At 40.6% G+C, this 16,696-nt stretch overlaps 1 protein-coding gene across 2 annotated transcripts; it reads right to left on the bottom strand.

Annotated features, from left to right (window-relative positions):
- Positions 1-981: 981 nt before the first annotated feature.
- dkk2 (dickkopf WNT signaling pathway inhibitor 2) lies at positions 982-14,292 on the bottom strand. Of its 2 annotated transcripts, none has more exons than XM_071505249.1 (4): positions 13,711-14,292; positions 4,939-5,089; positions 4,432-4,557; positions 982-3,077 (listed from the first exon to the last, which is right to left on the bottom strand). In XM_071505249.1, exons 1-4 carry the CDS (start codon positions 13,912-13,914, stop codon positions 2,827-2,829), a joined length of 732 nt encoding a protein of 243 aa, XP_071361350.1. In that variant the 5' UTR covers positions 13,915-14,292; the 3' UTR covers positions 982-2,826. The 2 variants fall into 2 exon arrangements, with proteins under 2 accessions (XP_071361350.1, XP_071361349.1); XM_071505248.1 differs by having other exon boundaries at positions 4,939-5,092; positions 13,711-14,291.
- Between the last annotated feature and the right edge of the window lie 2,404 nt (positions 14,293-16,696).

A 16,696-nucleotide genomic window follows, 5' to 3' on the forward strand; every position in this document is an offset into this window, starting at 1 on the left:
CATGAAGTCTTATTTGTACTCATGAAAAAATCTCAAATGCAGAAACGGTTGGTGGTTTTAGTGACCCTTGAACTGTTTTAGGATTTATTGCATCGGTCCCTCTCCGAGATGCATTTTAAATTTTAATCATTTCAGCTTGGACTAGATGGTTATGTTAGTTGGTAGCATATAATCCTGCAAATATTTTCACTTCTTAGAGCTCAGTTAAATTTTATCAGGCATAAGTACTGCAGGTTACTTGTGACAATATATGGATATAGCTTTATATTATATTTTTGTATTACTTCCAGTATTCTTTGTTATTATGATGGAGGTGCAGTCACTCTAATACTGAGAACTGAGCTGTATTAATAATCATTATCAGAGCCACATATTTTCTCAATTTTCATACTCTGTGTGAGGAAGTTACAAACTCAAAACAAAATTTTCAGACAAAGTTGCAGCAGTTTTGGTTACTTTACATGAGAGATATCTGTATATATCCATGGGCTATGTTACTCCACTGATCCATAAGTTATGGTATTATGCCAAGAAACATAGCAACGTGCCAGCAGACAAAATCTGTTCAGCAAGAAACAGCAAAAATCAGCAAGAAAACATGGATGTAAACAATGCAGGTTTCAAACTGTCCAAAAGGGAAATGCATTCAATACGTTTGTTACTCTTCGAAGATACACACAATGCATTTTGGTTAGTAAAAATCAACATAAACATGACTTTTTTTACTAAAAAAACTCCAACAGGTCACCTTTAAGATTTGAAACCAAGTTTTTAGGGGCTTTAAAGTTCATGTTATGCACAGAAGCATGTGGAGCAACTGAAGCTTTTTAAATTTGCAATTTGTAAAGTGACGTTTTGACCATAGATGTTAATAAAATGAATAGTGTAATATAATGTTTTACCTTGGTTTTACCCCCTGTCACACATTATAAAAACCCAACACAAGAAGCAACCCAATGAGCAATAACAAGTCCTGTGTAGCCAGTTGTACAAAATACATTCTTTTATTCATTCAGCATTGTAAATACACGAAAGAAATCAATGGGACGTATTCACACAAACAATATTTAATGGGATATAAATCTTGAAACCATTTACACACCATTTACACAAACTACTTTGGAATTTAATGTGCTTTTACTTTATTTAAGCAACTATCCTTTCGATGCATCTAGTCTGTAATATCAATAGTCAAAGCTATCTATGCCTTCCCCCTCTTCTCTAAAAACACAGCTTTTACCATTACTACATTATTTTGAATCTGTCCAACTGTGCTTGTCCTGTTTCATCCCTTTACTCTTCTCACCTAGATCATTTTGCTGTAATGTTTAAGATTCATACTTTATATGTACATGATATACATTGATTCTTAAATACATTTTCATTGTTTCCAATCTATTTACAATATAAGAGCTTATTGATATTTTTAAATGGTTACAAAATATGTGTATTTGATGCTCTAAAAACATTAAAGCAAAAGGAGGCAAACTTGATATTACATTAACTATGTAGGTAACAAGTGGTTGTTTAAAGGAGTGGTACTGACACTGAAGCTTTGCCTTACCTCCAGTACAACAGAAAACTGAACAGTATTTCATGAGAAGAAAGTATGCAGTCATATTTGAAAAAACAGAAAAATATACAAGGCCGCATGCCATCAACAAAATGTTGATTCAAACTGCAATTCTCTTTGAACACATCAGGCTTATGGAGCGTTTTTGTAACTCTAATCAATCTCCTCACGTCTCCATTCCTACTGGCTTTGTAAACGGAAAAAATTGCACTTCCATCGTATCCTTGAATCCTGTTCATATGATTGGAAAAGCAGAACCATCCTCGGACTAGTATCAGAACCACTAAGTCTGCAGCAGAGCACTACCTCGGTGCAAACCGTTTTAACCCACACAGTTGTATCACAATAGATTGCAGCTGTATTTGACAGATCAAACAAGGTTCCCACAATGGACACAATACTTTATCTCTCTTCTTGTGGCTAAAAATCGGATGAGGAGCTAATTCCCCGGATGAAACTCATCTCTCTAATGTAAATGTTCTTTCATTCCTCACACCAGTCAAGCTCCGGAATGAACAGAGTATGCAATTAGTTCCTCATATGATATGACCAGTATTCATGGGGTCTGGACATCATTACTGGTTGTGAATGTCTTGCATAACAATAGCTGAATTCTTCAAGACTTAAAACAAACAATGTGATAGTGAAATTTAACTAAGCAGACAACACATCATGGCAAAATTCAGATCCAGTAGTGAAACACAGGATAATACCCATCTGATCTTTTAAACAAATGGACTTTGGACTTTGGTAAAGAATGTGCTGTGCAGTAAAAATATGGCCTCTATGTAAATAGTCTACTTGTCTTATTATTATAAGTTGAAGTTTGATGAAAGACTGCTACGTCTGCTGCCTCCATCTAGAAAAGGTCCACACCTATCACAGCATCCACTGGCTAACTCTGTGGCTCCCTGAATGTCATTGAGAATGTGTAAAATGTTTGTTGTATTTGTGAGCAAACACACCATGAGCTCATTAATCTCAGAAAGCTGTGAGGTGTATGTGTGCATGTGTGGTGGTGCGTGTTTGTATGCGGGTGCAGGGATGGACCACTCACAGCAATCACATTAAAGCATTACCCATTCGCTCTGCGCTTGCTGAGTAGCGAGCTTGAACCCAAACAGTCTGTTCTGTCTCTTGTTAGTCTCTGTCTTTTACTCCTTTTCAATACAGCCACAACCCATCCTTTAAAAAAAAACTTTCCCTGGCAGATGGAGACAGAGGCCTCTATGCCGACAACAGCTGCCTCCGCTTCAGATCTTCTGGCACATGTGGAGCCTGGACTTGGACGAGGAGGTGGCGTCTTTCCACACCTTGCAGGAGAGGCCCTTGGCACAGTCACAGCGCTGGAAGATTTCCAAGCCGTGAGAGCCTTTCTTCCTTTGCTTGGTGCACACCTCTCCCAGCCTCAGCACCGGCTTGCAGATTTTGGTCCAGAAATGACGGGCGCAGCAGTAGCCCTCCGAGCAGTCAGACGAGCGCAGGCAAGGGTCACCCTCATGCCCTAACAGAGGAAGACAATAAACAGCAATGATCAGTGGTGAACCAGCCAACAACAAACTTGAAACTGTATATCAAGTTGGCATATCTCTGGTCGGAAAAACAGAAACAAATGCTTCATCAGAGACATAAAAGACCTGCATGAAATTATAAACCATTCCAGCATCTTGGAGTTTGCTGTATAGTGCCTCAGTTAAGCAAAGAAAAGGAAATGTATAATCACTGTTCATTAAGCTGTTATGTTTTCCATACGGACAAGTTTAGCAAGCCTTTCTTCACGTTTCAGTTCAGATTGCATTATGTGTGGCCATGTCAGAGACCAAAGAAATACATGAAGCTTTCAACATAAATCAAGCAAACAATTTGCTTATTCTGTATATTAACCATATAGTCCCATCTGGTCCGAGTCTGATGTTCTTGGCAGGTGGTCAGTATTACTCCAATGAATGCATAATTAGTACAATTTAGTCATGCAGGTTCTTTCTTTTTTTTCCTGTGGAACACATTTAAATGTATATCACCTCTTGCCAAAGGCTGCTTTATCATTCAAACTGGTCATCCTGTATCCCTGACAAAACCACACTTTGCTGATTAGTTATTTCAATATGAAGTTCCAACCATCAGCATGATGGCCCGCTAAGCCTGACTGCTTGTTCTTTGCTTTAACACCACTGATATTCTCAAGCAGCGACTCGTGTAAGGCCATTATAAAGTAATAATGTTGAAGGAGAGTGAGTGAGTCAAGCACAAATAAAATTAAATGTCCTTATTTATAGCAACGTCAAGTGGCAGTGCTATTTTCACATTGATTTTAGTATTACAGCCTGCTGTCTCGAAGGTGTATTAGAGTTGAGTAATTTAAGTGTCTCATTAAATGCATTGCTTTATGGATAGGCCCTTACTTTACCTTAAATCAGGTGATATGAACGCTAAGCAGGGGCTTGGTGAGTTATTAGCTATAATTGTGCCAAATCTGCATTCTGTGGTTTTCACTTGTGTACCACACTATATGTGCTTTCAGGGAAAGTGTTTGTATGGGTTTTATGTAGGTGCAGAAACAGCAGGGGCATTGTGGTTTCTTCTAGGCTCCCCGTGCTGTGCTTTGGGCTCCCAGACACTGACATTTGAGCAGAGGGGTAATTATCAACATAGTTTGTGGATTGGCGTCGCCCATGAACTCTCTAGGACATGCAGACAGTGAACAACAGAAAGGTTCAGCCATCCAGACCAGGTTCAGTGAGGATGATGGCAAAGAAGATGAGAGGAAAGACAACAGTGACAGTGTTTTTCAGTGGGGGGGGGGTTTACTGGTGGACATGTTTTAAACATAACGTCACAGATATGCAGTCAAATCTTACCTTTAAGAGAATGTTTAGCTTTGCCACTCTTCCTCCAGTTGTGGTCTTTGGTGGAGAGTTTGTTATGCTCATCTAATGCTGAGATGTGAGGTGAGAGCACACTCTCAGAGATAGGGATACAAATATCTGCAGAGAGGAAAAGAAGGCAGGTAACCTCTGTCACTGTGTGCAGCTATGTCAATTAAAAGCAAGGAAGTGCATTTTAGCAGAGCCTCAATTTAATGCAGTTCAACTACAGTTCAGGTTTCTGTCTGAAGGCATGTGTTCAGCATTATTTAAATGTACTGGCTCCTTCTCTGAGACTCTGGGCTAGATACTGTTGTACTATTTGTTCAGTGACCTAGAACAAGTCACTTTTTCCAGATTATTTCCATAAAACAAGAAATCGAATTTCAGAATTGCACCCTGCAGTAACAATATAACTCTGACTGACATGCACTGAAATTGTGTTTGTGTATGTGTTTGTGTGTGCATGTGTGTGTGTGTGTGTGTGTGTCAGGTACATACAGTTGCTGCAGCGGTTCCCAGGGCAGCACATGGCATCTCGATGGCAGCGTTTCTTCCTCCTTCGGCAGGTGAGGCAGCGAGAGGGAGCCTGCTGAGGGCTGTTGCAGTAGCTACCCACGGAGCACTCCTTATCATTGCTGCATGGATACACCTGCTGAGGAAAAGATGCCTTGACTCAGTCTGTGAAAACGTACAAACTTCATTGTTCGAGCACATATTCACCTTAACAAAGGTGGTGGTTAGAGTGCATCATTTCAGTGATGCCAGTCTTTTAAACCAACAGCATGAACATGTCTCCCCACAAAAACTGTAAACCAACTACTTTTGTTGGAATGTATGGTGCCTGACATAACATTGCATTGGTGAGGTAACATTTTTCACACAGCTCTGAGTTTGTCAGTAAGAATCTGAAGTGCGGTTTTGGTGACAGCGTGGTTGTGGTTGCAGTTGCATTGTCCCCCTGCTCAGATTATGCACATGAAATAATTTGCAGTCTTGTTTTGTTTAATGTTTGTGGCTTTACACTGACAGGCATGAGCAGGACTAATTCAGCAGCTCAACTATCAATTTTCTGAACAATACAATAAATACTGTCTTTGATATTTGACTTTTATATGTTTACTTAAGAGAATAAAACTACAGGAAACACACACATATGTGGCAGTGAAATAGACACGAGTGATTTTCTTAAAGAAGTCTGTAGGGTCATTTTGTCTCATTCAGAATGACACACATCAGGATGCCATGGACTGACTGATGGACACACCACTGGCATAGACACAGCAATCCTGCAGTTCACTGTCAAGTAGTCCAGTTTTGGGATGGAGGTTTGATGTCATATATGTAATGGTGGAGATTCTGTATCTTCCCACACAAGGGCATCAATGTACACCAAATCTCTACCAAATTATCAGATTGCTGTGTTGTAGAAGCACTGCTGTGAAAGGGGAGATACACCCAGGAAACACCCACTATCACAGAGATAACATAATCCCAGTACTCCTTCTTCCACACTTGCACCATGCACCTCAGGCTGCAAAATTCAAAATATAGCAAGCAGTTATCAAGCCAAATAAAATGCGTTTTATGTTCTTGTTTATAGGTCTGTGGAGAGACTCTATCCCCTGAAAACAAGAGCACTTAATTTGACTCTAACAGGGTTCTGCTTGGTCATTGATACACAATATTGCTGGGTTAAAGTGCTGTGCAAAATTTTGGTTGGACCAAAATCAAGACCAGAGAAACACTGAACTGAAATGCAGTTCATCATGTCAGAAAGTGTTACTTAACTTACTTACTTACTTATCGTATTACATTTTGTTGAGGAGGCATTCAATCCAAGAAAATCCTATCGTGGGCTATTTTATTTGTATTTGTATGCACACAGAAATGTTAGACTCTTGTGATTCTGAGGAAAACCAGGCAATGGAAGATATCCCAGTGACTGTAAGAGTCATTTGGTTTTTAATCAGAGCAAAGCTTTTTAAGCAAAGCAGAAAGAGGAACATTCAGGTCTTTTCTGTAAGTGCACTGAAATGACCACACTATAAACCACCACCTTACAAACATAACATCCACTGTCCACAACAGTACAAAGCACAATCAAAGCCAAATTCACTTTTTCCATAACAAATGTGTTACACCAATGGGATGTTTTGCTTGATCCGCTGTCTTGATATAATTCCTTGCACATGGAAGTCCTGTCGCCATTGGACTTGGAGCAGGAGCAAAGAAGCTTGACATGAATTGTATAACGAATCAAATGAACTCCACAGACAAATGAAATAATGTCATGAATTTGCACTGAATTCATCAAGGGAGAGGGGCATTTTAAATAGATGCATCAATACTCTGGCTCAGGTCACAGTAAAGGTCAGGCAACTATGTTGTATGTATTTGCACAACATTACACCTTTCAAATATGCAGACCAGTAAAAAAAAAAAAAAAAAAAAAAAAAAAGAGCCGGATATGAATTCTGACTGTGTAAATTATGCTCAGTGTAGACTGACATTAGAACAACATGTTTGGCTGGCCAACTACATTCAGCTGGCACTGCACTGACAGATCTGATTTAGTATGGCTTACCACTGACAAACATGGAACAATAAACATATGAATGATCATGAAAGACATTTAAATCACAGTAAAATCATTATAGCCACAATAAATAGCAAACACCATTTGAAGTATAAAGGTCAGCTGAGAGGGGAGGCCATGCCCAGAAGAACAGGCGTCTCTCCAAACACGAATGTACACCACATGTTTCAATCAGCTCTCAAACACATGAAGATTTCAGCACTTTAGACGCTGTTGCTCGATGTCCTTGTGCTTCAGAAAGTGAACAAGATTAGACTCGCTGGATGGATGCCATACTGACTTTCTCAGGCTGGAAACACATGGAGGCAATGATACAGCCATAGAGAAATGAGCAGGAATATTAAGCTGAATGCTCATCTATCATTATGACAGATTGCCACAATGCAGATGCTTAATGTGTTGATGAAAGTAACAAAGCCCTTGATGGATTCAAAATATTTCTTAATTAGCACAATGTTAAGAGCTGTTCTCTGAATATTAAATATTTCATTGGGGAAATGCACTGATTTTTACACCATCAGTTTAGTCGTTTATGGGAAGTGTAGTATTGACAGTAAAATCTGAAAGAAATGCTTTGACATTTTGGGAAAATCTTATCTCTTATTAGCTTTCTTGCTGAGAGTTAAATGAAAAGACGATTCCCGTTTCTATGACTCAAGTAAAGCCAGGAAATTAGAAGACTGGAAGCAGGGGGAAACAGTTAGCCTTGGCCTCTCCAAAGTCAAAAATTCTGCCTTCCAACACCTCTATAGTTCAATAATTAAGGCAATGTTTCCTATTTGTTCAATCCCTAAATAAACAGACATGTAAAAACAACATTTGGTAATTTTAGAGGGGTTTACATGAGGAAACTATTTTGTGAAGAACAATTTATTTGTCTGTTGACTGTGTGGAAAGTCACATTTCCAGCGAAGAAAAACTTATAGCACATAACTCCATGTAAAACTGCAAATTATTCTTTTACATATCTGTATGTTTATGGATAAAAATGGGAAATTTTGCTTTAGAGATGCTGGCAGGTGTATTTTTGAAGTTTGCAGAAAGACAGGCTAACTGTTTGCCTCTTCTAAACTAAGCTGTTAAACTAAGCTAATCATCACCTGGCTCCATCTCCATACTTAACACACATACATTAGATTTGTATTGATCCTTTCATCTGGACCTTGGCAAGAAAGCAATAAGCATATTCCCTAAAATGTCAAACTACTGCTTTAACTCAAAGTCCAAAATTCTTAGGTTTTGTCAAGCTTCTATTTCCAAGGTCTAGAATAAACAGTCATGCTCAACTGGGCTTTTCTGTTTCAGTGTCAACTCCTTATTCAGAGAAATGTCAACATTGCCATGAACTACTGCTGTAATCCCAGCTGAGGAGGGGAAAATGCTAGAAATATGGTCTGAAGAAAAGTTCCAGAAAGTGCAGTGGGAGTTTTTTCCCTGACATAAAAAATGTGCTGTTATCTAAATATGATGACAAATGGGCCCGGCCACGTGCAGTTGTACTTCATACTACCTGCTCTGATTTTTATCTGTGTTTCTGGCCAGCAGACTTGGATCGATTACAGTGCATTGCACATATGGGGGTGGGGAGTCGGAGGTTAGAAGAAGAAGAAGAACGGGGCTCACCTCTTCCATCATGACTCAAACCACAAGACAGCCCTTTGAAACCCAATGATACAAGGCCGACCCCTAAATCACGACAGATAATCTCACCTTATCTTGTCATGTTTTAAAATGCCTTATTCGCAACTTCTGAGAGACAGGGCTTCATTTGGATGCATCTCATTCATCTTACATCTTTTTTCTGTTGCTCCCTTATTTTTCCCTAGACAGCTTTCGCACATAAAAGCGCAGCCTTGGATCCTGTGCAGGAAGTGGGCTGAGAACTGTGTACTCTGCAGCCTCTCTTGGTATGCTGGTGAGGCGATAAAGGCAGAGACAGACAGAGAGCCATAAGGGAAGCCCCCGGCCCTGTCTCATGCTGCTTTCGTGCTGGTAAAGCGCCGTGACTTTGAAGAGGAAACTTAAATGTGCGGGAGCAACAATCTACAAGGGATTTACTACAGGATATACAGGGCTTTGAACCCTCCCCCCAGTTTCAGGATCCCTTATTTACCTCTGTACCATCATTTCAAAGTGCTGATATAATTTCATGGAAGTGCCCTGTAATGCATAAAAATAATGTCTCTTCTGCTTAGCTGGAGTTTGAGGGCAGTGGAGGGGGGGTTGAACTTTATGTTTTGCAAACAAAGCAAGACCCTTTCCCAGTATTATTCATGGGGTCTTTGTATCCTCCCTCTGACCATTCTCACACACATTGATAATATATATAAAAGTATTAAATTGTTAAACAGCATATCCCAATTTAAGACACAGTCCTCTCAAGAAGAACAACAGCATCAGTATTTCACCAAGTGCCCCAAAAACTACATCTGCTGCACTGTAGGAGCTGTGGTAACTATGACAGGATCAAAGCACAAAGTAAGGTGCCCAACAAACTAACCTAATAACCTTAACATTTTCCTATCATAACAACATTTTCATATCATAAAACAGTGATTTGTAATCATTTTGGAAGGCATCTGACTTGTATGTGTTGCTCTAGAGACAAGCAGGCAGTAAAGTTTGATGTTTAATAGGAAGCCATTTTAACCTCATTACTCAATGAAACTTCTGATGTGAGCCACCGATGAACACGTTAATAGAGCCTGACACAGAGCTGTTTTTCTCTGCCTATGACAAAGTGCGTCTTCATAAACCATGGAACATGAGAACCATGTTTTTTTATATAATCATTAATGATGTAGTAAAGGAAATCTGAAGGAAAATTCAAGGTGAAAAAAATATAAAAGATGCTTCCCAGCTTCCCTCAGCCCCTTTTCTGACCCCTTCTTCCTCCTTAATAGTCCTTCACCATTTCTTTACAAGTAATAAGGAAGAGCAGTTCATATATGCTGTAGCTTCCACTGGTTTTGTCTGAACAAAAAGCACAAAAAAACTACAATAAACCTAAAGTCAAGGACTTCACACGTTTGGTCCACATCCACACTTTTAGTGTCGTGATTGCACTTGACCTTCAGAGAGCAAGCACGTAACCTGAAACTGTGAATGGTGTTAATGAGTGGCAGGGGCCTCTGGCAGGGGCCAGAGTCAAATAAACGATGTCACTGAACAAACAAACTTCATATGCCCTGAAAGCACAGACAGCCAGTATCAGATAACATAGGGATGGCTATGCACAAGTCACTCTTACAAACCATGTCTTCAAACACAGCTCGGCGTCTTTCATCACTCAAAACACATGTGTTTATGGGCATGTCTCATTTGAGCACAAGAACCCAAAGTCTCCAAAAAACTAGACCTTCCTTAAGTTAAGTATACATTCTGGGTTGATCTTATTCATCGGACATGAAGAAAGGCACACAGTCACAGCTGATGACGGCTGTCTTCAAAGACTATCAAAGGAAAGGGAGAAGCTCTTGATGGTGAATCTAGGAGGTTTGCTGCTCTAGAAGGTGTAATCCTGTGGAATGAGACATGCATGGGTCTCCTCTCTCATTAACAGGTCCAATTACAATAAAAAAAAAAAGGCTGCAATAAGAGGCCCCTAATGGCTCCAGTGCAGGGCCCTCACAGTGCCCAAGGGACCCACAGACTGGAAAGGCCACAGGACAGGAGACTGAAGCACAATCTAAGTCGAGCGCTAACAAGCAGTCACACCTCTTGCCGCCTTCTCTCTCTCTTTCTCAGCTCATTAGGAACACTAAACAGTCATTTTAGGTTAGGGAGGAGGAGGGAGGCAGGGCTGAGAGAGAGAAAAGACGTGGCTGTACTTTTATAGGCAGAGCTCTCAGAGATTGCTTGTTAAAGTGATCTCTGCATTTAATTAAATAAAGCAACTAGTTAAAGCTGCTGTTTTACAGACATGTACTGCATGAATGCTGCCACGCTGTCGGTTCCCTTGTGGGTTCAGAGGTTACAGTGGTGAGCACTGCCTGCCCGTGCTATCCATTTCTGTTGGTTCCCTTCCAAGGAGCCAACAGTGCCACCCACGAGTGCCGGCTGTCAAGGTCTTAGAGGTTTTGGTTTCGTCGGTTTTTACTCCAGTCAGGCTGATGTGAAAAGGGTTGAGACAACGGGAAAATACTCAGCAGTTTTCTCTGACTCAATGCCAAGGGATAGCCAGAACCTGACCCTGGTTTCTGAGTGATTAATATAACTCTTATCGCCAAAAGTTGTCAGCAGCTGCAGGAAATAAAAGCACATTAAGCTGTCAAATGCTCCCTATAACCGAAGGCTTCAACCAGCGTTTCTAATCTGATGGATGAAACACCAAATTACACCCTTGTTTCCTGCTGCAGCGGCTTGTCTCCGCAGGGTGGCTGGACTCTCTCCCTCGATAATTTGCTACATCTGAAAGTAAGCCAATGAGGGCAGTTTATTGGAAGATTTTTGTAATTTTCTGCACTTTTCTTTAAATGTCGGGAGATTTTCAGGCCCCCAAACAGCTGCTTCACACCATATAAAAATGAAGTCTATTCTTGTGTTAACTGTGATTGAAGAGGGGATAGTGGGTAAAAAGAAAAAGAAAAAAAAAGGGAGACTTTTAAAAATGGACGTGGTGGTGAATTATTACGATTCTCGCTTACATAACTGGCAAGCTTACAATCACGTACGTCCGGAGCCCACTGCAAACTCTCCAGGGGTGTGATAATCTGCCAACTATTCCTCACCAACTGTAACAGGCTCGACTGAATGACAACTTGACCATAAATCTACCTGCAAGATATTGGCACAGGGGTTTCCCATAAAGCAGATACAGAGAAATTTGAGTTGATGTATGCCCATTTTCCAAACTTACACCCAGAAAATGTTTTGGGGTGCCTGCTGTGACTGTAATTGTAATTGCTTGTTTCAAGGCAACAATTAGAACTGAGAATATTAAGAAAGATGGTCAGTATCCTTGTAATCACCCCTGAGCTAAATCTATACCATAACACCCTCACAAAGAGGGATGACTTGTTATCCTTGATTTATTCTGCTCATAAATAACTCTGTATGATGAGATGCAGAAGGTCAGAGTCAAGACCACGATCTGACCAAGGCCGAGCTGCGGCTTTTACTGTACAATTCTGGAAAACCTCCTGGCAACCAGTACGCACACACATACACACATACATATATACATATACATAAATACTCCCTCCAGCCACAAATGCTATTAACCATCTTCATTTGCACATACTAACCATACGTAATGACATTTTAGTTTTATAACAGTATGGTGGTCTCTGCACACATATATTGTTTCCTCTCAGTCCACCCTTCCAAACCGCTCCAGATTATTGCAATGGCAAAGATGTAAGCAGGCGTTCAAATTGAGGTCTGGCAGTGCTGCTTGAGGTTGGATCTCCACACTCCGCAGAGAAGACAAAGTGGCTTTTCCATAATTTTCTTCTGTCTGAGCTGGATGTCAGAGCGCTGCTCTCAGCACTACATACTCCACTGATATCCAACACTATCACTGCTGCAAGTGATATTACAGACGGTTGAAGTGGCCAAATGTAAACATAAGTCAGTGTTAAATCTAGAGGGCAAGTCCATCAGGCTGAATAAAAATGGTTACAAAAGTAAGGACTATTGTAATCAGCTGATTCAGTGAGCTGATGCACAGACTATCTGCTGAGGGGTTTGATGGAGATGTGGCAGTGCCATCTACTGCTCAGGAAGATACTTTGAGGCGTCTACAGCATTTCTTAGGTCAACATAATCATACCCCCGCATGTTTAATTAGAGCGCACACACTGATCTTTTCAGTAAATCAACATTTCAGGGAGATGAAGTCCTGTTGGTTTTTGTCAGTTTTTTATGCTTGACAGACATATCCCTTTTCCACACTGATATCAGTTTCCCAACTTCCTCTCAGAAACCAACCAAGCATATTCACTTCTAATTCCTCACTTGCTAAAAAAAAAAAATACTCATAATGTTCACAACCTTTTTTTATGCTTGCCAGGATGAAAACTGCCAGATCTGTAGCATTTCTTTGGTCCCACCTTTGCTGTCAAACTACAGTAATTTTGCACTTTGTTGAAACAGCAGGAATTGATAAGTCTTTGAGTGGGTATTAAGTGGTTGGTAAGAGTATCCTTCAGAGGCCCCACAGTAAGAATCTCATAATCCCGTCTGGACCACTTTAATGACACTAAGACCCAGACAGAAAATTACACCAAGTGTTAACTTTTTCTCACATTTCTGTTGGCATTAATGATTTACTGTGGAAGTGCGCTGCGCCTGACTGTGGCGTCAGGTCTGAACGGCAATTAGGGTTTATGAGGGGTCCAATCCCTGCAATTTTCAATAACGATTCACACGTGAGATTTTTTTTTTTCTAATGGCATAGGGCTGTTTTACCTGGTCACCCCAAGAAACTCCATGGGCACAGTTTTCGAGATGTAAGGCACAATTACGCACGCTTACACGCATTGACAGGACACTCATAGTTTAATTAAAATTTCAAAAAAATGCCGTGCCTGTTAAAAATAGTAAACACTACAAGTTACCATTAAAAATGAATTATTCCACTGGCCCTAAAACTTCTACCCAGTTTCAGGCTGTGCGTAAATATCGGTCTGGTCTATCCATTTAGCTTCAGACAATTAGATAAATCAAATTACCTGCGCAAGGATGTTGTGTTTCTTCGTGATCCCACTGTGGACAGTTGCGGACCGGTTTGTAGCGGGTGTAGGTGTCTCTTCCAACAGAGCTGGCTTGATGGAGTTCGCCTTTGGGCGCGCTTCTGACACCTGGGATGTCCCCGTCCTCAGTGCAGCGACGAGACACATCAAAACACAGCATCTATTCCATGTAGAGACGAGCATCCTTGTAAAAAAAAAAAACTAAAATACCAAATAGGACAGAATCAGCTGGAAAAACCTGAACTTTGCGCGTAAAAAACGATGTTTCTCAATGAGAAGTGTGCGCCCTGGCAGTGTCCATGCGTCACGGTTGTCCGACTGCAAAATAGAGTAGTAGTGATGAGACCAGGTTTTTGTTCCTGAAAATCAGATATTCAGAAGAATGACTGCCATCGACACAGTCACCTGAAAACAGAGAGCCCAGTGTAGAAGGGAAACAGTGAATAATAGGATCTGTTAAAACGCTGATGATCTGAGGGTCAGAGAGAAACTTGACAAGAGGTTTCCACTCTGTGTCTGTCTGTGAGTGAGCACTTAGCCCTGCAGCCGGGTGTTTTATGATCTCGGATACTTTCTTTTTATAGGATTGTAATGAGTTTGCTTCCTCCGCCCCTATTCACAACTGACAAAGAATGAAACTGATCTGTGCGCGGCACCGCTGCTTGCGCATTGTCGTCTCGACACCGGCACCAGGAGCCCCGTTGGGAAAAAGCTATAAAATTATACACTGTGTATTTTAACTGGGCGCTTGACCCTTTTTACTGCGAGGCGGTTGGGCGCATAGGAAATGGGGAAAAAAAAAAAGTCAGAGTCAGAGCTGCTCCATGGAGAGTCTGTAGGTAACGGGGTACATTTTCCATAATCACAAGAATAAATCCGTGTTTCTGAGAAATTGTTACCTGTGTGCCAAAAAATGTAAAATGTAAAATATTCACATTCAACATCTGAAAGCAAAAGGGCTTCGTTATTTAAACTTGTGCCTGGGGTTGGGTTTGTCACTGAAATTATGCTATGACCAATGTGAAATGTAAATAAACAGGATGCGGTTCAGGGTCCATTTAAGCAGCATTCCGGAATAACTTAGAATAAAAAAAAAAACTATCTGATAACCATTGTTTTCCCTCAGTGGGAAAGGCATCCCTCATGATGCAAGGAATGCCAATGGTGATAAAGTTAGTGATATAAGTATTATAGAGGCTCCTTTGTGTGATTCTTAGAGTCCTGTATCAGGATGAGTTATATTCATGTTGGTTAGATGATAATACATGTGAAGGTACAATGAACTCTTTCAGTTTCAGGCAGGTAAAGCCCATGATTTTAGGAGAATAATGTGTTTAGTGTAGGGACAGAAGTCCTGCCCGGAGATTATTCATTTTGGTGATGTTATCAGTTTTACAACTCTGAATCTGTATAAATGTATGCCTCTTACTGTCATCCACCATTTGCTGTATGTACATTGTTTCGCTGTTGCCCTGGCTCAATTGCTGTCTGAAAATGAAAAACATGATGCACAAATAGAGACCACAGTGCATGTGAATCAAGCATAAAATCCATCTTATCAATGTAAAAAATAAATAAATAAGTATGCAGCCAGTCACCAAAACCATCTTTCCCACAATGCCTCTATGACTCTACAAATAATAATGCCTTAGTCTTCACACAAGTTGGAACCATCTATTCAAGGCTGGAAGCTTGGCTGGGCTGGGATGAAACCAATATACCGGTAAAGGCTTCTGACCTCAAAAGCGATCCATCACAGGCTCCAATTCAAAGTGTCAAGTTCTTTTGTTTGAGACAATAGACAACCAACTGAACTGGGGAGTGGGAGGAAGTATTGGACTTGTTTGATGTAACTGTAGATGCTTAGAGGTGATACTACCTTTGTCACCCGAGTGCACAGTGATTTACCTTGAGAGACTGGCAGCAGACAGTTGCGTTTTGCAGAAATGCATTCTTGAAGAAATGTTGGATATAAAGTTTTGATGCTTCAGAGAAGAATGAAACTCAAGATAATGAATTCAAACTGAATGAGTAAAACCACCACTGTGAAGATTTCATTAATGTGTTCGGTGGGATAAAATTAAGATTATGTTCAAAATAAGGAAGAACAGAGACAAAGGCTTGCAGCAAAAACTTTGATTTGATTTATCCCTTAAACACAGGGTGATGCCCATCTGGATTGTGTCTGCCTGCAATGCTGCTGATTAAACAGCTGAAAAAGTCCCTGAGGAGAGGGTGAAAGTGGCTCACAGCGAACCAGAGGACCAGAGCACAGAGGGTTTGGAGCATTTCAAACACATTCATCATTTTAATACATGCAAGCAGTAAAGGGGAGACACTTAAAATGACATACTGCTGAAACTCTGGAGGGCAAAAACCAGCATGTTGATGCTTTGGTGCTGATAAGTGTGGGGATGTCCAGAGGGACCACAGCAGATGAGACGTGACAGGTCTGAGTAACAGATGATAAAGTATCCTGGTGGAGGGAAGGTGATGTGAATGTTTTGGACAGCGAAGCTTCTGGTGCCCTACATAAAGGTCCTGTATGTGATAACTCCAAGTTTTTAGGGATGACAGTGTGAGTACACCCCTGGTGCCTTGTCACTTTTTTTTCCACACTGTGGATTAAAAGAGATCTTTTGAGGATGTCACCAATTGCTATCAAAAATGTGATCTTTAAAATAAGAAGAAAACAGACTCTGTTTCTTCACAGAAATGCAGAGAAGAGCACCTGGGCCAAGTCTGGTGATTGTTTTCCTGGCTCACTCAGTTGGAAAGAGTTTACCGTGGGATTATTTTATGTTCTGCTATGCTATCATCACCCAGCCTCCACAAAGTAATCATATTTTGACCACTATCATCCAGTGTTAATACTCTGGCGACACAACCTTTGCTGAGCCTCAGATGTTGAAAGATCTAAGCCATCTGTAAAATAATCAGTTCACCTGACAAAGGATAAAGCAAC

This window comes from Trachinotus anak, unplaced genomic scaffold (genome assembly GCF_046630095.1).
Source record: "Trachinotus anak isolate AG129_WGS33_773 ecotype Australia unplaced genomic scaffold, CSIRO_AGI_Tana_v1 ptg000019l, whole genome shotgun sequence".
Lineage (NCBI taxonomy): Eukaryota > Metazoa > Chordata > Actinopteri > Carangiformes > Carangidae > Trachinotus > Trachinotus anak.

Coding starts and splice junctions, on each gene's coding strand:
- dkk2 (XM_071505248.1), bottom strand. CDS start 13,914: ATGCTCGTCTCTACATGGAATAGATGCTGTGTTTTGATGTGTCTCGTC. Junction 5,093..13,710: donor AACACAACATCCTTGCGCAG/GTAATTTGATTT, acceptor TCTTTTCCTCAG/CAGGTGTATCCATGCAGCAA. Junction 4,558..4,938: donor TGGGAACCGCTGCAGCAACT/GTATGTACCTGA, acceptor TCCTCTCTGCAG/ATATTTGTATCCCTATCTCT.